This window comes from Ahaetulla prasina, chromosome 3, assembly GCF_028640845.1.
Source record: "Ahaetulla prasina isolate Xishuangbanna chromosome 3, ASM2864084v1, whole genome shotgun sequence".
Classification (NCBI taxonomy): domain Eukaryota; kingdom Metazoa; phylum Chordata; class Lepidosauria; order Squamata; family Colubridae; genus Ahaetulla; species Ahaetulla prasina.
In genome coordinates, this window is record NC_080541.1 from 31908833 (window position 1) to 31930135 (window position 21303).

A 21303-nucleotide genomic window follows, 5' to 3' on the forward strand; every position below is an offset into this window, starting at 1 on the left:
TCTCCTTTACTTCTCGTATTTTATCCAATAATGGTTCTAGAGTTAAAATAAACAATAATGGTGATAAAGGACATCCCTGTCTTGTTCCTTTCGCAATCTTAAAAGGTTCTGTTAAGCTACCATTGACTATAATCTGTGCTGTTTGCTCTCCATAAATTGCCCTAATTATTCTTAAAAAACCATCTCCAAATTGCATCTTTTCTATTAATTTAAATAAAAAATCCCAATGCAATCGATCAAAAGCTTTCTCTGCATCGAGAAAAATAAATGCTGCTGGAATAAAATTTTTCTTTTCTAAGTACTCCAGTAAATTAACAATCTGCCTAACATTATTCCTCATCTGTCTCCCTTTTATAAATCCAGATTGATCATTATGAATTCTTCGCTGCAGAATCAACATTAATCTATTAGCTATTATTTTAACAAAAATCTTATAATCATTATTTAAAAGTGAGATTGGCCTATAGTTCCCAGGTTTAGAACAATCCTGTTCCTCTTTTTTTTTTTTTTTTTTTTGTTTACATTTATACCCCGCCCTTCTCCGAAGACTCAGGGCGGCTTACAGTGTATAAGGCAATAGTCTCATTCTATTTGTATATATTTTTACAAAGTCAACTTATTGCCCCCCCAACAATCTGGGTCCTCATTTTACCTACCTTATAAAGGATGGAAGGCTGAGTCAACCTTGGGCCGGGCTCGAACCTGCAGTAATTGCAGGCTACTGTGTTCTTAATAACAGGCTTTACCAGCGTGAGCTAAACCGGCTCAATAGTAGTACCTGATAGCTTCATTGGGGTGGCCGGTGTGGAAAAGTACAGCTGGGTGTCATCAGCGTACAGCTGGTACCTCACACGAAGCCACTGATGATCTCACCCAGCGGCTTCATATAGATGTTGAACAGAAGGGCGAGAGAATCGACCCCTGCGGCACCCACAAGTGAGGCGCGCAGGTGACCTCTGCCCCCGTCAACACCGTCTGCGACCGGTCGGAGAGATAGGAGGAGAACCACCGATAAACGGTGCGTCCCACTCCCAATCCCTCCAACCGGTGCAGCAGGATACCATGGTCGATGGTATCAAAAGCTGCTGAGAGGTCTAATAGGACCAGGGCAGAGGAATAACCCCTATCCTGGCCCTCCAGAGATCATCCACCAACGCGACCAAAGCCGTCTCAGTGCTGTAACGGGCGGAAGCGGACTGGAGCAGGTCCAGATAGACAGTTTCCTCCAGGTGCAGGGGAACTGATATGCCACCATACTCTCTACAACCTTCGCCGCGGGCAAGGTTGGAGACCGGACGATAATTACCTAAAACAGCGGGTCAGGAAGGCTTCTTGAGGAGGGCCTCACCACCGCCTCTTTCAAGGCGGCCGGAAAGACTCCCTCCAACAAGGAAGCACTCGTAATCCCCTGGAGCCAGCCTCGTGTCACCTCCTGAGTGGCCAGCACCAGCCAGGAGGGGCACGGGTCCAGTAAACACGTGGTGGCATTCAATCTACCCAGCAACCTGTCCATGTCCTCGGGAGTCACAGGGTCAAACTCATCCCAAACAACATCACCAAGACCGCCCTCAGATGCCCCGTCCGAATCGCTACAATTTTGGTCCAGACCGTCCCTAAGCTGAACGATTTTATCGTATAGATAACAGTTAAACTCCTCAGCACGTCCCTGCAACGGGTCATCCCGCTCCCCCTGGCGAAGGAGGGAGCGGGTCACCCGAAACAGGGCAGCTGGGCGGTTATCTGCCGACGCAATGAGGGAGGAGGCGTAGCAACGCCTCGCTTCCCTCAGTGCCACTAGGTAGGTCCTAGTATAGGATCTAACTAGTGTCCGATCAGCCTCTGAACGGCTGGACCTCCAGGAACTCTCTAGGCGTCTTCTCGGCGTTTCATCCCCTCAGCTCCTCGGAGAACCAAGGGCGGTTGGGATCTGCGCCGGGTCAGAGGCCGCAAAGGCACGACACGGTCTAAAGCCCCAGCCGCAGCCCGTTCCCAGGCTGCAGCTAGTTCCTCTGCCGTGCCGTGAGCCAGACCCTCAGGAAGTGGCCCAAGCTCCGTCCGGAACCTCTCTGGGTCCATCAGGCGCCTGGGACGGTACCAACGTAATGGTTCCGTCTCCCTGCGGTGTTGGGTAGCGGTCAGAAAGTCCAGGCGAAGGAGAGAGTGATCTGACCATGACAAAGGTTCAATGACTATTTCCTTTAAGTCCAGTTGAAACCCTAAAGACTTCAGCATTGTTCTTGTAATCTGCTGATGAGTTTTCCCTCCCCTCCCCTTCCCCATGCATGAAGGGAAAATCCTTTCTCCTACCTGTGATGCATGGACATTTACAGAGTGGATTCTTTCTGCATGTCCCATGGAGAGGGAATGCCCTACTGGCAGGGGTGAAATCCAGCAGGTTCTGACAGGTTCTGGAAAACTGGTAGCAAAATTTTGAGGAGTTCAAAGAACCAGTACCGGAAATTTTAAGCAGTTCAGAGAACCGGCAAATACTACCTCTGGTGGCCCCAGAGTGGGGTGGCAATGGAGATGTTGCAGTATCCTCCTGCCACATCCACCAAGCCACACCATGCCCACCAAGCCACACCCACAGAACTGGTAGTAAAAAAATTTGGATTTCACCACTGCCTACTGGCTTTTATTAACTAGCCAGACAACTAGCAGATCAGTGCTGGGTACTAGACCAGAGTTGGCACAATCTCTCCTGAATAAAGGAAAGATCACTGAGATTACCCATGTGACTCCGGACAGCAGCTCCTTGTGAGTAAACTGTGGAAACTCATTTTTTACATTGGCTTATGACTTACAAAGCAGCCTTTATAGGCACTGTGCTTGACAAACTTTTATCTTAATCATTTTTTGGATTATTTTCTTTATTCTTTGCGTGTAATGGAGAGATTAAGACTCTTTGGACTGGCAAACTTCTACTGTATTGATCAAATGAGTTTCCCTCCCTTTAGAAGATAGTGGCATAAATCTGATTTTCAAGAATTTAAAAATATATGGTTTTTTGGACTATGTGGCAAAAGGGGCCGGAAAGATTTGGAATTATAGCTTTGATTTTTTAAAATAATATTTAAATAATTTCCCATTATTTAAATGGTAAAACAGATATTGTTATGGAGATTTGAATGCTGGACACTGGAGCCAGAGGATAAAGAAAATGGAGCAGAAATTCTTATTGCAAACTTTTGAAAACTTTTAGCTAAGTTTTGGACAGAATGGCAGAGCTTGTTCTTATAAAGTTGTAAAACAAGAACGAGTTGCAGTGGATGTTTATGAAATTAATTTGAAGAGGGACTTAAATGGTAATACAAATGGATCTGATGGATGACTTCTTCCTCACAAGAGATGAACAGACATTAAAACAGGAAATTGGTTTGGATAATATTTTTCTCTGGCTGCACAAATTAGTTCTTCTAAGATTTGAAAGAACTTTTTTAGATGTGACAAACAGGATAAATTTTAGTTATGGACATAAGAGAAATCGGCTAAAGTTCTGAAGTATTTTCACTTTGTAATATGAATGAATAGTAAATTACCTAAGATCTGTTTTTAAGAGGTCAAAGAATTAGAAACTAGAAAATATTTATAACATTGTCTTATTTGATCACGTTTAAAAGAAGAAAATAAATTATATCTGGTTTCTCTCACTGGATGTAGCATTTTGATTTTGTTTTCCTTAAGAGAATGAGCTTTGGGGAGAAGAGAAATTATGTTTTATTTGGAGATGGTAATAAGCTACTAAAATTCTTACCTGCTGGGATGAAGCAGGAAGCTATTTCTTTTTTCTTTCTCTTTCCCTTTTTTCTTTTCCTTTTTCATACATACAGACATATAAATCACACTGTGTATTTTTTGTAGTTTGTATTGACTTTTATCATATATAATTCTTAATAAAATTATTTGGAAAATAAAAGAAGTGCTTTACTGGCCAGAAAAGCACCCTTTCCGAAGGCATCATTAATCTGACTGGTCATTAAAAGAGGAGTACTTGTATGTATTAAGGGACATTACTTTTAGAAGGGGTTTAATAATTTATTTTATTTATATCCCACCTTTATTATTTTTGGTGAATATATCCAACATATCTTACTCTTCCTGTTTTCTCCACAACAGCAATCCTGTGAGATGGATTGGGCTGAGAGAGAGTGGCTGGTCAGCTGGTTTTTATGGCTAAGGCAATTCAATTTAAAATTTTGCTTTCTAGCTAGTCCCTTTACCACTAGACCAAACTGGCTATAATGTAATATCTATAATGAGCCGCAGTGGTTAGAGTGCAATACTGTAGGCTACTTCTGCTGACTGCCGGCTTCCTGCAATTTGGCAGTTCAGATCTCACCAGGCTCAAGATTGACTCAGGCTTCCATCCTTCTGAGGTGGGTAAAATGAGGACCCAAATTGTTGGGGGCCATATGCTGACTCTGTTAACCGCTTAGAGCAGGGGTGTCAAACTCATATTGTCACAGCATCACCACGTGACGTTTCACGACTTTCCCCCCTTCCCTAAACCAGGTGTGGGTGTGGCCAGCACATGATGCATCTGGGCCATGAGTTTGACACCCCTGGCTTAGAAAGAGCTGTAAAGCACTGTAAAGTGGTATATAAGTCTAAGTGCTATTGGATATTTATATACAAACTTCATTTATTGTATTTTGGGAAGCAGTGTAAACTGATACACTCATACTACTTTTTTAGCCTCAGTACTGCAGATTTAAAATGAAAATTAAAGTTCAATTTACATATTTAGTTGAATATTTTATTTTTATTATTTTATTTTATTCACTAGACTGTAATATATGAAGAATCTGGACTGCAGAAGCAAATGTACCATATCAAAATACACTGGGCATGATGCCTTTGTAATAATACCACCATAAAAAATGGTGTTGATTTAGCTTGTAAGTCAATGTACTCAATTTTGGTCACCTACATTTTTTAAAAATGTTGCTGCTTGATGTATTAATCCATATTAAATTTTTATCATAAAATTACACTCCTTATCTTCATCATTTTCCATTTGCTGGGATTGTCTAGGATTTACTTTGTTATAACCTTAATGACTGTTGTGTTTATTAGCAGTTAAATCCATTTCACATTCTTCCCTTGTTTTGATGACATTTAGTGAGATTGATGTCTACATTAAAGGAGTTTCAGCAAAAAATACACAAAAGGTATTGTCTGCAGATTTCCAGTATTAGATCTGTTATCTGACACTTTAGCCTGCAGTATATAGCATTCTCAACATAGGTATGTAACCATGTATTACATACCGATGAAACAAACAGGTGTACCTTAAAAGAGAGAGCTAAGAAGGTCCTCTTCCATTTTTTCCACATTTAAGAATATTTAAAACTATAGAGGTAGAATCTCAGTTTGAATATGTACTTCAAATCAGGACAGGATGTTGGAGAGACCAACATGCAAGGTCAAAAGTTAAAGCAAGGTGTCTTAACCTCTTCCATGTAGACCCCGGAATACATTTGAGAGCCAGCTTTGAAATTCATGATTCAGTTTTAAATTAATAATCTATTTTCTATTTAACTGGCTCTTGTCTACACAAATTAGCATTTGCTTCCTTTGAGGCAGGGTTTCCCCCACTCCCCTCATTTTTAAGAAATTGGTTGAGAGTGAAATTTCTGTGGGATCTTCAGTTTAGCTGCATTGTTAATTCATCTGCACATTGAACTATTCTGAACTGGGGTTTCAAATAATCAGTCAATTACCTCCTCTTTGTCTCTTTCACATACTTTCCAAAATTCAATCAGAACAATACATAAAAATAGATTGAGCACTTGAGAAAGTGAGCCCTTTATATTGTGATGCAGAATTTTCTTAGCAAAATCACCATTAGTAGAGAGGGCAGATGCTGAGAGAGCAAATGGAATGAGGAAGGCTCTTGAAATCAGAAGATACCACCTGTTCATTCAAGGTAAAATTCTCCCTGTGCTGCATAGTGCAGTCAAATAAGCTCATTTCAGTGATCACCCCTCTTCCTAAAAATACTTGTGCAGAAGGGAATTTAAATTTATCAAAAGGACTACAGTACAGTAGCCCATGCAAAATTTTGGAATCGGCTCAACACCAAAGTTTCCTTAAAAAAAAATAATGTCTTGATCAGAAAAGGGGCCAATAAATTTTGGCCAAATAGATGCTAAGTCTAAAAGAAACAACAATAACAAAAAAAAAAACCCTACAATTTGAGGAGCACATGGGAAGGAATAAGAATACAACATTTCTTCAAACATATTCGAAAATGAAGTAACCCAAAGTAGCCTTATCCATTCTTATTTCCCTCTTTTCATCTTTACCTGTGCCATCCAACTATGCATATTTACAAAATCATTGACATTCATCCTTCATCTAGCAAAGTGACATAGTCCATGAAAATTTGTATGTAAAAAGAATTATGTAGGTGAGATGGATGTGTATAAATTTGATAAATAAGTAAATAATAACATTGACTGATCCTTAAAGCTATATTTGTTTAACACTAATACTCTGTTTCTCTGATATGAATTGACTATTGTGTAAAAGCTTATAAAAATATCTGTTGCTAAATGAGACCAAGTAATGCTATCAATGAGTAGCTTTTGGCTGCAGGTTGTGGACCTCAGATAAATAAACTGGCTAGCTTTTACCATACTTCTTATTTCAGGCACAGCTTTCAACAAAATGAGCTCCTTGATGGACTAAACCTCATAAAATAAAACCATATTCTTGCAGGCAGTAAAGGAATGAATTAGAAAATGTGGAATAGAAGAAACAGTGTCTGTTACTTGAATCTATTAACAGCTCAAAACAATCTGAGGCATGCACTAGTTAAATTTTAGAAAGTGCTACAGGCAAGCCACCATTGCAATTGCCATAGAAAATTATTGTTAGTCGTTATGTTGATAGTTCATATTGTAGGAATTACTAGCAGATGGAAAAACAGATGATTCAGAAATACAGTATTAGCAATCCATATTTTTTAAATCAAAAAACTCTAATAAGGATTACAGCATCTGCTAGATTTATTTAAATAGTTGCTAGGAAGGACTTGTTTTCGAAGTAAACAACTTCTTTCCAATTGATAACACATTTGTGAGTAAATATCGGTTTTGTTTACAATTTTAAATAATTTCACTCATTATGGAATTATAAGGTTGGAAGGGTCATTGGCATTCTTCTGGTCCAATTCCCTGTCCAGGACAGAAATCCTCAATACCATCCCAGACAAATAACTCTCCGGTCTTTGCTTGAATACTTCCAGCGATAGAGCATCCATCACTCCAGGAGACTTGAGGTTTGTTCTTATTTTGAGTTTGAATCTCTCTCTAAAGGATTCATCTTTCTCTTCTTTAAGCTAAAGGTATTTCCTTTAATCATTCTTGATAGAATTTAGTCTTCAGACCCCTTACAATCTTTGTATATTTTCCAGTTTCTCATTAGTCTTCCTGTACTTTGGCAGCTAGAAGTGGATACAGTATCCCAGATGTTGTCTGAGTGGTCTTGACATTCTACTCATTGGATACAGCCCAAAATTGCATTTGCTGTTTTGGCAGCTGCAGCACACTGCATGGTGGATTTACGAGGCTACCCAGATTTTCTCCCTTATCAATAAATCTAGTTTTTCCTATCTAAGTGCAAAACTAATTTCTTACCATGATGGAGATCTGATGGATTCAATTTATATAATTAATAGTATATAATGTGATCTAATATGGTACCTATTACTAATTTTGCTGAAATGGCCTCTGGGTATCTCTGAACAGAAATTTCCCAGTGTTGTGTAAATCAGGGGTCTCTAACCTTGGCCACTTTAAGCCTGGAGGACTTTAACTTTGCTGGCTGGGGAATTCTGGGAGTTGAAGTCCTCCAGGCTTAAAGTGGCCAAGGTTGGAGACCCCTGGTTTAAGTAATTATTTACTAGACTACATACTTAGGAACCAAGTTATATTTATAATTCCAAGTGATAATTAACAGTTCCATTATAAGTTTATAGAAGTGAAGCCCAAAACATTTAAGGAACTTAAAACTTCCAAGTTCATCTATTAATTTGCTAGGTTCAGTTCAATAGATTTCCAGCTGAAAAAGACTGCTATAGACTCATTGATAAGATCAAAAAGACAAAAAAGGGATTTAAAAAAAGACAAGCAAAGAAGCAGGTGCTTTTTAAAAATGGCTTTTAAGTCATTTTTATAATACCCTGCTCTGGTGGACACCAGATGGGGACAGAAAGAACAATCTGGTATTCTATCAAGTCTGATGGTGTAGCCTTCACTGCAGTCTGTTGTAGTGGCTGTTGCCAGGTGGCTGTTGCCAGTTAGGGAAGGAAGACCTGATGCAGCTAATCTTTCAGAAGAACCAAAAGAGCTCAAATATTTCATAATCCCCACCCCCAAGCAGAGGTGTTTATGGAGTGCAAGGAGTGTCAGAACTGTTGACAGGTTGGCTCCTTGTGTGCTGCATGTAAAAAGGTGGGAGGTTATTTTGATCACATGGTCATAGCTGCCATCTTGATGCCCATACCTTCTCCCGTGGCCTCTGCTGCCTCCAAGTGTATTTGTGTTAAGATATTACACAATAATTTAAAGATCACACTACAAACAAAGACAATTGCTTTTTCTCTCACTACTGGCTCTATAATGAGTTTTGAAACATGCTTTTTAAGCTATTCTGGAAATGAGACCTTGCTGTCTATTTTAGACCTGCCCTAAAGAGTAAATAAGAGGTTCAAATTCTATTCTGAAAAAGAAATTTCAAGCCTTCTACTTCAGAATGTTTTTTTCCAGTAACACGTGTTATTTATTTTAAAATTAAAAAGCTTACGCTCATTAAAACTTGTTGGGAAGAAAGATATCATAATATTTGGCAGGTATCTTTGTGAAGTTTCTTGGGAATTCTTGGGACATCCAAGAAGAGTTTTGATAAATTGCTCCTGCTTGGAACGTAACATTTTGAAACAATATTTCCAACAGTCTGTTCTTGGCTTTAGAGTGCTGTGTTTGCTTTCAAAATCCAGTGCTGCTGTTCACAAAACAGTTTCTCTGTTTGTACCACCATATGACTCTCTTAAATCCAAATATTGGTTCTGGGTTCCTATTTGGCACTTGAATGTTACAACTGGTGTTTCAAAAGGTTTCTGAAAATATTCCATGATTGTTCCAAGCTGCAAAGTGCTTAATACCAACAGTTCTGCATCTTTTAAAGCAGTAGTTGCTTCTAAAATGTACTATTTATACTTTGCCTGTGCCTGTGTGTTTGTATGCAAGTGCCTTGAAGTCAGAGTAACTACTAGCAACTGCCTGGACTAGTCCCTGAAATTTTCTTGGAAATATTTTTGGAATAGGTTTGCCATTGCCTCCTTCCTAGACGTGAGACACAGAGTGACTGGTTTAGGTATGAAACAGCTGATTTCATACCTAAGGCATAATTAGAACTCATGGTCTCTTGGTTGCCACTACACTAAACCAGCTCTCACAATTTGTACTGGTTACCTTATAAATGATTGGGTTCTAAAGACAAGTCTGATTTAAATATTTTAGTTAGTAGAACAACTTAACTATGATATATTTGATGTTTCTGCAGTTTTCAAAAAAGGATGATAAAAATATAGATGCAAAGCGCACATAACACAAGTAAATGTATCTACCCACTGCATAGACTATCTAGTTTAGGGGTGTCAAACTCGTGGGCTAGATGCCTCACGTGCTGGCCCTGCCCCTACCCAGTTTAGCGAAGGGGGGGAAAGTCCCAATATGTCATGTGATGCCGCCATGACACTGCAAGTTTGACACCTTGATCTAGTTCAGGGGTGTCCAAAGCTGGCTGAGGAACTCTGGGAGTTGAAGTCCACAAGTCTTAAAGGGACCAAGTTTGGACACCCCTGATCTAGTTGGTCAGATAATCGTGCTTAATTCTGTTGCTGTGATACAAAGAATTTGACCTGCACCTGTAGAATGTCTGCATACTGTTTCAGTGTGCTGGGTGTAGTAACATCTAGGAAAGTCTGTTGAGAGTAAGACTTGTAAGACCTCTTTATATTTGAGCTGAATATTTGTACATCTGAGCATTCTATTTGCAGAATGCAAGAAGCAACAGAATGCAAGAAGCAACTTAGAACTAAGGAGAAATTTCCTGACAGAACAATTAATAAGGGGAACGACTTGCCTGCAGAAGTTGTGAATGCTCCAACACTGGAAATTTTTAAGAAAATGTTGGATAACCATCTGACTGAGATGGTGTAGGGTTTCCTGCCTGGGCAGGGGGTTGGACTAGAAGGCCTCCAAGGTCCCTTCCAACTCCATTGTTATATTATAAGTGGCCCTTGTTATTCTCAACGGTTCCATTTTCAGCATAGCAGTAATACAACTCTTGTAGCTAAGGGAATGGCTTGTTCTGCTTGATTCAGATTTTTTTTTAAAAAAATTATGTTATTTAAAGACCTTGCCCATATTCTTACAGATGGCACATTAGAATATACCATGACCTCTTTTTCACACACAATATAGGTTGCTTGTCATAGGAGATTCTCAATAGTACAGTCATTGTGTTTCCACCAATATTTTATAAAAACAAGTGGGATGTTTTTGCGTTACATATTTTTTTACTATATAATTTAAGGTATAATATTCGGTTTTGTAGACAAAATGATGTTTTTGGACTACAGAATAGCTTTAGCAGGAAATTGTTTTTATCTGATGAAGCAATGGTGTATTCATGCCAGAGTTTTCTTCAACAGGAAATAAACGTTTCTGTTTAAGTCTAAGTAATCATGATGGAAATAATCAAACTGATAGTTTTAAACTGCCCTCTCTGAGCTGAACTGAATAAATTACGTATTTTTATTCTCGGCTTTTACTTAATTGTGTTGCTAAATCATTTCCTCTTTAGTCCTGTTATTCATAGATTCAATGAATTCTTGTTAATTTTTGATGTAAAAGCTTTTTGTAGGTAAGAGTTACTATAGTGGTGTTGGAAGAAATGTCCATCTGGGTTCAGTTCCAAGTGGGGAGAAAGACACTGGAAACATGGAGGCTGCTTGGAAGGATGATTTAATGGTGGACAGGACCACGTGGGTTTTAGGTCCTGGGCAGCTGACCACATGGAGTGGAGAGTGACTGTTATTTATATCTTCTCTTGGGCTTTGACCTTGAGCTTCCTGATCCTGTGGCAAGGGCATGTATCCTGTTGGTTGCAGATTCCCATGTGGAATCATGTTTGTCTTAATCGAGATTGGTTGAATCGTGCTGGGTGATGTAATGAAGGGGCTTGGTTGTGCCATGTAGTGAGCTAGATAATCCTATTATGTCCTGGAGCAGGGGTCCCCAACCTTTTGGACCTCAGGGACCACCAAGTTCATAATTTGAAATCCCGGGGACCACTAATACGAATCCAGCGTGCCGCTTGCTGAAGTGCCTGGACTCCCAGTGACGGGATGGGGTCCTTCAGGCACTGTCCCTCCTCTCTCTTTCTCTCTTTCTCCCCCCTCCCCCCTCCCCTCTCTCTTCCACTCTTTCTCATTCTCTCATTCTCTCCCCACTCTCTCTTTCTCTCTCTCCCACTCATTCCCTCATCTCTCTTTCTCTTTCTTTCTCTCTTTTTGTCTCTCTCTTTCTCCCCCTCTCTCTTCCCCCACTCTTTCTCATCTCTCTCTCCCTCTCCCTCTTCTCTCTCTCCTCCCTGTCTTTCTCTCTCCCCTTTCTTTCTCTCTCTCTCCCTCTCTCTCCCCTCTTCCCCTCTCTCTCTCCTCTCTCTCTTCTCTCTCTTTCTGTCTCTTCCCCCACTCTCTTTTTCTCTCCCCCTCTTTCTCTCTCATTCTCTTTCTCTTTCTCTCTCTTTCTCTCTCTCTCCCCCCACTCTCTTTCTCTCCCCCCCACTCTTTCTCTCTCTCTCTGATTCTGATTCTCCACGCGTCCCTTTCAGAGCCAGGCGGCTTCGAGCAAGAGCCGTGAAGAGAGCGGCCCCCTGGGTGACATCCCTGGGGAGGCAGACAAGCCGGGCAGCGGAATGCCATTTTAGTTTTCCCTCCGGCTGAGTAAGCAGCCCAGAGACTCTGGGAGGAGGAGGAGGAGGAGGTGGTGGGCAGAAGTGGGAGGGGGGCGAGTGCTCCGGAGAAACAAGGCGCGCCGGGAAGGACTGCTGCCTGCTGCGCCGACCTCATGAAATTGAGACGGGGGGTTGATACTTAATGCAAGACATCTCCCTTCAGCCCCACCCCCTGCACTTCTTCCAAGAAGGTAGTGCTCTCATTCGCTTCATTCTTTCTATGACTCTTTCTCTCTCTCCTCCCTGTCTTTCTCCATCTCTCTCTCTCTCTCTCTCTCTCTCTCTCTCTCTCTCTCTCTCTCTCTCTCTCTCTCTCATTCTCTTTCTCTCTGTCATCTCATGGGCCATCCAGTGTCTTGGGGCTGAGGGGAAGTCAAGCGTCTCCCTGAGAGACCAATGTGCAGGAGCACCAATAAGGGCCGGAAGAAACAGCCGCAAGATCCAGCTCCCACTCTGGAATACAGAGCAAATCTCCATTTCCCCCGTCTCCTTCCCTTGCCAGAGGAGGAGTGACTGGGAAGGGAGGGCGAGGGGCGGGGACAGCCACTGGTGGGTTTAGCCGATAGGAAACTAAAGCAGGGGGAAGAAACAGCCTGGGATTCCCGCCACCCGTTGCTTCTGCCTGCCTGCACCGCCATTCCCCCCCCTTGCACCATTACCTCATTCCAGCCGGCGAGGGCTCTGCTGCAAAGTTACAAATTGCCCAAACCTCCCTCAACAGCGGAGATTTACAGCCCCACTGTGAGCTGCCTGGCCAGTCCCATCTTCCAGAGCTCTAGTCACGGGATTGACCATTGCTTATCCGGGAGCAGCTCCTCCACCCAGGTGCGCCGCGGGCCACCAACATTTTCTCACGGACCACCAGTGGTCCGCAGACCACTGATTGGTGACTGCTGTCCTGGAGAGTCATGTCTTAATCCCATCATCCTGGAGTTGAGGTTGTTTGTTTTGTAGAAAGGCTGGCCCAGTCTTAATGTGCACCAAATATCTGCTGGGGGCAGGGAGCTGCTCTTTGTCTTTAAAAGCCTGTTTCTCCTTTTCTCATCCAGGGAAATATAATATTCTGCCTTCTTAATATTTCCCAAAATATTTCATTCTTATAACTTTCTTCAGTGGTGAGTTGCATTTTCTGCCTAGTACATTATTCTATGCACACATACGTATGCAAGCATATTTTACACAGCATTTCTAATACTAGAGTTAGCATATCTGAGCTGCAGAAATCTGGACAACCACTAGATAGTAGCAGATAGTTTTCTGTATCTCTTTGTTTCCACCTGGTGAATGAATGGATATTTGCAGCCTAGGGAAGGCACTATACTGAAAACAAGGGAAATTTTGATGACTTTTTTAAAAAAGAATATTTTATAACTATGCATATTTTCTATTTTTAGTTATTCATTTTTCTATTTCAGTCCACTTCTTAGGCACAGAAAAAATCGTGACAATTTTTAGTAATAAAAATTAAAGTTTATACTAAAATCCAATTGAGAAATGCAGCTAAACATATTTAGGTAAACATACTCTTTTCAGTCCTGAGCTACAAATATTCTTTTTTATTGATAAACATACTTAGGAATATCTCTCATTTCAAATAATCTGCTGTTGTCACATTCTTTAAGTAAGTTTTTCCTGCACTGAATTCTCATTTGGAATTTCATTGTTAAATTAATATTCTTATTAATACCTGCTAATAGTTATCCCAAAATATTTTCTTTTTTTAAAAAAAATAATTTTTATTACGCTTTTCATCCTTAAAAATAAAATGAAGAAAAAACACACACACACAAAAAAACCAAAAACACATTAAAAACACATAACAAACATAGCGTTGCATATTTTACAGCTTGTCGTATCGGCAATGATATATATTCTCTGTTCTTTTTTACTCATTCCTCTACATACTTATATTTACATTGGTTTCTATTTACCAATCCAATAATTTACATTTCCTAATTTTAAACTTAGGTTAACAATCGAATTTATAATTTTGATTTCTTTTTCCAACCAATCATAATTTATTCCACACTTTGTAATATTCCGATTCTTCCCTTTCCTTAATTTCTAACGTCATCCTGTCCATTTCTGCACACTGTAAAATTTTTCGAATTATTATTTCCTCTCCTGGAACATTATTTTGTTTCCATACATATGCTACAGCGATCCTTGCTGCCGTTAATATATGGCATCCCAAAATACTTTCAAACAATAGTTTTTAATCTTATAACTAATTCTGTTTTAAATCAGTTTGATGGCAACCTTAAATTTTTAATCTTTAATTTGATCCTTTTCTCAACTGTCAACATTTTTCCTAATATTTAGATCAATGCTGTTGGAAATACTGAGTATCAGTTAACCTTGAGGCCAAATAATAGATGTTAGTGTTGATTGTTTAAACTTATTTTAAAAAATGTGGGAATTTAATTGGCATGCGTGCATACACAGACACCAGCTTTGACAGGACTGTGATTGCTCCAGGATGGTGTAATAAATATCAACGTCACTGTTGTGTTTTCCATTCTGAAACTGGATTATTCCTGCAAGTGCAGGTGAGGAGCCCCAGCCTGAAGAGCATCATATTGGTTGATAAGGCTCCAGTATTATCAGTTTATTGCAGGTGTCTTATTATTAAAAGTTTTATTATTATCATTGCAGAAGCCCCTTATTCATTATTTTTGTAAAATTCCTAAGGATGTTAAGGAGTACTTTGAAAATTGCTAATTCTGGTAGAGAAAGCTTTCTTCTTTTACTTAATTTGGACCGTTTTTCAGGTGAATTTTATTTTCCTAAATTAATTCGCCTTGAAATAAGCGTGGGTGTAATCCAGCAAAAGTATCTACATAAAAAAAAAAGCTTTGGGGACTTGTTAGCATAGCCAGTTCTGTACAGTCATGAGTTTGCAAGATACTACAAGTAGGCATATGAGAAAACAAATTAAGAAGAAGGCGGATGATAATAACAGTTTTTCACTATATCACATCACAGTTTTTGTCTTTTTTATACATGAAGAGAAGTGGAGCTTTGAATAAGCTTTGTTCAAAGCTTTCCTCCTATTCCTCAGAAAACTACAAACCCTAGTAGGGTTTCCTGCCTGGGCAGGGGGTTGGACTAGAAGACCTCCAAGGTCCCTTCCAACTCTGTTGTTGTTGTTGTTGTTGTTATTCTCCCTACCAACCTCAATTATTAGCTTCCTGGAATAAAGCAGGATAACAGTAAAATAGCAGTAGCAATTGTTTAACCTCATACTGAATTTGCCATTACTTCTAGCTATTGTGAGGAAGATACAGTCTAAGCAGTCAATGTATAATAGTGCTCCAATTGTCATTTTGTCAGTAGTGGTCATTTTGAGAGCTAATATATTGTCATACATATATACATAATAATTTTTAAAAAATAAGTGATTCAGAACAGCATACCTTCTCATAATTTGTGTCTCATCTGTTTCAACTCGTACCCTCAAATTGACGCTATAAAGCACTGCACAGCAGAACAACTAGACACAAGAACAGTTTTTTCCCGAACGCCATCACTCCGCTAAACAAATAATTCCCTCAACACTTATCAAATTATTTACTAAATCTGCACTACTGTTAATCTTCTCATTGTTCCCAACAGACATCTCCTTCCACTTATGACTGTAACTTTCTTGCTTGTATCCTTATGATTTATATTTATTTATTTATTATTTATTTATTAATTAAACTTTTATACCGCCCTTCTCCCGAAGGACTCAGGGCGGTGTACAGCCAAGATAAAAAGCAATAAGTATACAAAGTTAAAAATCAATTTAAAATACCTATTCAATAGTGGCCGAATTAAAACCGTCAAATTGACCAACCTAAAATACCCCATATAAAATTACAGAAGATTTAAAAATTTAAAATTTAAAATTTAGAAATTTAAAAAATCTAAAAAATCAGTCCAGTCCCGCTTGAATGAATAAATGAGTTTTTAATTCCCAACGAAAGGTCCGAAGGTCAGATATTTGGCGCAAACCGGGGGGAAGGTCATTCCAGAGAGTAGGTGCTCCAACAGAGAAGGCCCTTCCCCTGGGGGCCGCCAGCCGGCATTGCTTGGCGGACGGCACCCTGAGAAGACCCTCTCTGTGAGAGCGTATGGGTCGATGGGAGGCATAAGGTAACAGCAGGCGGTCCCGTAAGTACCCGGGCCCTAAGCCATGGAACATCAATATTGATATTGATTGTTTCCTGATTGCTTATTTGTACCCTATGACTATCATTAAATGTTGTAAGTGTTGTAGCTTGATGAAGGTATATTTTTCTTTTATGTACACTGAAGGCATATGCACCAAGATGAATTCCTTGTGTGTCCAATCACACTTGGCCAATAAAAAACCTATTCTATTCTATTCATAATGTTGAAAATTGTCTGTCCTGCAGCTAAATACAAACTTAATTAAATGTAATCTGCTGGTTGATAATAAATGTTTCCTGCGCAGTCCATTGGATGAGATTAATTCAATGTTTGATACCTCATTTTATATAAGAGACTATGAGAGAAGCAGATTGTTATGATTCATGTGCATTCATATGAGTGAAAATATTTTTATTAATGAAATATTTTTTTATTCTTACCCAAACAGTTAAAAAACTTAAGTTTGGAAGAGCTGCAGATGAGATTAAAAGCTTTAGATCCAATGATGGAGCGTGAAATTGAAGAGCTTCGTCAAAGATATACTGCTAAAAGACAACCAATTCTGGATGCTATGGATGCAAAAAAAAGAAGGCAACAAAACTTCTGATTTTCGTAAGAAGATAGACACTGGGAGAGTTTTCATAACTACAGGTTTTGAAAGGCGAATATTTTGAGCTTTGCAACAACTCAAGCAGAAGGACAAAAGGAAAGCACGCTAAATGTCCTTGAGCCCAAGTGAAAAATCTGCTCTGTTTTTCATGTTTTGATACAATAGATGTTTCACATTCCTGATCTCTTTCAGCAGTGTTTCAGTAATGCTGTATGTGTTATGCAGTAATGACTTGGGGTCCTAGTAAGACTTCAAACTATTTCAAATTTTCCAATTAATGCAGAGCTTTAAGTGGCAATGTATGCGCCTATCATTTAAAGGCATATTTATTCCACATGCTTTGGTGATTTATTTATTTTTATGCTTGATGCTTCTTAACTATAAATGGTGCTTGCAGTTAGTGGAAGCCAGGGCAGAGTAAGTTAAGTGTATGTTAATGGTCACACTCTAAATGGAATGTATTGCTGTATTAAGGGCTGACTCAGGTAGAGTATTAGCTCCAGCTGGCTTGTAAGCACACACATGGGTCTCATGGGGTTTTGATCCAGGAGCTTGATGTTGAGTGTAGAGAAATACTTACATAAGGATGAGCATGCAGCCTACTCTCTTGGGCATCTCTCTTTGAAAATAACAGGGTTCTGCAGTCTTAAGCAACTCCTTTTTCCAGGGGAACTACACTGGAGAAATTCCAAGTGGGTTTTGTCTTAAGCCTGTCCCTTTCACATACAATAGGCAGGATCTTACAATGTAAGAAACAAGTGCCTATATACTGTGTTTTCTGTCTCTCCTTCCCACCTCCCTCCCTCCCTCCCTCCTTTTCTTTTTAATACAGAAAAATGCAGATCACTAAGTTTATAGTGCATATTTCTATCTATCACTCTTTTTCATTTTGCATAATTTTCAGTTATCTCCTTTGGCTCCATAATAAAGGCTATTCTATAATCTGTTTATCTATTTACTCCACTTATCCTTTCCCCTTATTTTATTGAAATTTAGAAATGTTTTCCTATTACAAACACACTCTGAGAAACACTAATTGAAAAGCCAAAGAAAATTACTCTGATTCCATTCGTTCATGTTTTCTCTTTATTTTCTTATTTTTTTTCCTGATAGTTTTCCCCTTCAGCAGCTCTTCTTTCTAATCATTTCCATGGTAATAGGTTTGTTCCTGTAGGTATCCCAGTACTGTTGGATAGATATTTTCATCTGTTATCTTAGGTGCTTTCTTGGAAATATGCCCTTTAAATTCAATTTCCTCAATATGCTATCGCATCCCCCCGTTTTTCATTTATTCTTCTGTCTAATATGTGAAATGTATTATATTGTCTGTATAAATAGCTACTTTTGTATGCTTATGGAATCTATTTTGTAAGTCATATTACCATTATGCTAACAGGGCCACAGATTTAATTTGTCCTTACCTTCCCTCTTGCCACTAATTTACATGTTAAGATTCTGGATTTTAGTGAATTGTCCATTTTATTGTGCGTTTCAGTCATTGTGAGCCACTAAAATTGTGCACTGAAAACTGGAAGACCACAGTGTATTCTGAAAAGCCTTAAAATATTTGAAATAAATTACCATTCCTTTGTGTTTCAGCTAAGAACAATTTTACCATGTGTATGAATACATGTGCATAAATTGAAACCCAAAACATAAATTGAAAATCACTTTAGCTTAAATGAGCTGCTATAAACCATAATTTTTTAATGAATGAAATAGAAAAAGTTATGGTGTAAACCTCACTGGGGCTAATGTCTCCTACTGTTTTTCATATCATCAGATTGATTGCAATTTACTGTGAATTAATATTCTTAGGTAAGGCATCAAAATCATTTTGCTAAATGGCAAATAGATGTATAGATAATTATAAGTGATTCTAATGTAACTTATAAAACCTTATTCCTAATAATAATATATGATGTTACAAAAATAATGCATAATTGGTATTATGAGTGCCCTCTATTCAAAGCAATTAAAATGCAAACAGAGTTGTGTGTAATAATAGCTACCAAAACTGTGTTAGAGTCTGTAGAGTGCAAATGGGATAGAACTCAACAGTTAAGAATGATTCCTATCTATAATTCTTGGCCAGTATATGACTGCATAGGTTCTTGGATCTAAAAGTGCAGGAACCAGTCATGATCCACCCTGCAGGGGGCGGGGGGCGGATAAAAATACTGAAACGGTTGCTGCTTGACTTAGTGGAAAAACCAACACTCACTGCTAGTGATGAGGAGTTCAGAATCCCATTGTTTCATAGAGAGCTAAGAGTGAATATGTTCAGTCTAATGAGGTTAGTCATTTAGATTAGTCCCAAGTAAGATTTGTCCAACTAGAAACTTTCTTTAATATCCTCAGTTATGCAGAGCATTCTGAAATCTTGTACATTAAAAAAAATGAATGTCTAAATCATCTTTTTTCCTATCTGTGAAAAATACCAAAAAAGATTAATCAGGTCATCAGCCTTGGCTTTTCCTGGTGTGCCTTATGCAATTTAACCAATTAAAAATTACTTGATTTTTTCTTTTGGTATTGCTTTGATTATTATTATTATTAACACAGTGAAACCCAGAAAGACAATATTAAAGCCAACTGCCAGGTTAAGACATACACATTGCACTTGGAAAGATCTCTGCTCAGATACTAACATAGATTTGACATGCACATTTTGGAATAAGATATGCACAATCTTCACTCTTTCCTCATACTGTCCTTCTTGACTTGCCAGAGTTACCCAGGAAGTTTTCAGTAACGATAACCATAGTTTTGCATTGCATCCAGATAACAAACTAAGGTTCAGAACAAGCCAGAAATTTAAAAATGGTTCTAACTGTCATTTCAGAGTCTGTCTTGCTCTGAACCTAGCTGTAATTTCCAAGTACACACATAATTGAAACCCATCATTATGTGAAGACTTTCTGAGTTAATTGCAATATATCAAGACAGGAAGAGACAAAGCTAGGATTGAAAGCATGGGCACAAATATTTTTTTATTTCCAATTTATTTTTTGTGATGCTTGCTTTAGCTTCTGCTGCTTATAATTGAATGGTGTTTTAAATGATGATTGTTGATAGTTTTATTGTGTTTCAAATTTGATTTATATAGACAATTTGTGCTTTTATTGTAAATTAAGCTGAGAGATGTTAGCTAGAGGATGAATGATCATTCTTAGGATAAAGTGAAATAAACTTTATATATATTTGCTTAGAAGCGGCAAATGTTACATCACACTTTCCCTGTCATTCTAGAAAAATGGAACTCTAGTGAACACTATAGATTAAAGTTTTAGTCTAAAGCAAATGAGATTGTGGAAAGTAGCAGACAAATTATAATATTTGGAATTCTCTGAATTTCTCTACAGTTATTGTATTAATATAGTCAGTTTGAGCACATGATTTGATTTTATTACAGTTAACCGATCAAGGCAACAAGTTGTATAATAATGAAATTTAGGGATAGGAGTTATATGCAATTGACCTTTTTATTATTTCATATTTATTAAAGTTTACTGAAACATACCTTACTTGTGCCCACAACCACTTTTATTTCTACTAAAAATATACATTTTTGTAAAATACTTCTTTTTAATTAAAACTTGCAATAATTCTAGTATAGACTTTGAAATTTTAACTCAGTTTGGTTTATAGTTTGTTTCCTGTCTCATATATAAAAGTTTTACTGTTCTAAAGTACAATTTCCCAAAACCCTGAAAGATAAATGTTTGTTACCATTTTGAATAAAAACCTATTTTCCATCAATGCCTGATGTGTCATTTCAACTAGTATTTTTAAACTGAAGAGTACAGGTAGTCCTCAATTTACGACCACAATTGAGCCCAAAATTTATGTTGTTAAGTGAGAATTTGTTATGTGAGTTTTGCCATATTTTACGACATTTCATGCTACAGTTCAATTTATTTATTTATTTATTTATTTATTTCGATTTTTATACCGCCCTTCTCCCGAAGGACTCAGGGCGGTGTACAGCCAAGTAAAAATACTATATAAACATTAAAAGAAATTAAAAAACATATTATAATGTGGCCGAAATATTAAAACAATTTAAAATCTTAAAATATAACTAACCCCAATAAAATTTCAATCCAGTCCCGCTTGAATAAATAGGTGTGTTTTCAGCTCACAGCGAAAAGTCCGAAGATCAGGCACTTGACATAAACCAGGGGGAAGTTCATTCCAAAGCATAGGAGCTCCAACAGAGAAGGCCCTTCCCCTGGGGGCCGCCAGCCGACATTGCTTGGCGGACGGCACCCTGAGAAGGCCCTCTCTGTGTGAGCGTACGGGTCGGTGGGAGGCAAAAGGTAACAGCAGGCGGTCCCGTAAGTACCCGGGTCCTAAGCCATGGAGCGCTTTAAAGGTGGTAACCAGAATCTTGAAGCGCACCCGAAAGACCACAGGAAGCCAGTGCAAACTGTGCAGGATTGGTGTTACATGGGAGCAACAAGTTGCTCCCACTATTACCCGCGCAGCTGCATTCTGGACTAACT

General features: G+C 38.6%; 1 protein-coding gene across 1 annotated transcript in view; it reads left to right on the top strand.

Moving 5' to 3' along the window:
• STK3 (serine/threonine kinase 3) overlaps positions 1-20557 on the top strand; it is a 129891-nt gene extending 109334 nt beyond the window's left edge. Inside the window, exon 11 of the mRNA XM_058175597.1 lies at positions 16634-20557. Within this exon, the coding sequence (XP_058031580.1) occupies positions 16634-16792 (159 nt within the window). The 3' untranslated portion in view covers positions 16793-20557. The remainder of the gene's footprint in view (positions 1-16633) is intronic.
• The last annotated feature ends 746 nt before the right edge of the window (positions 20558-21303 follow it).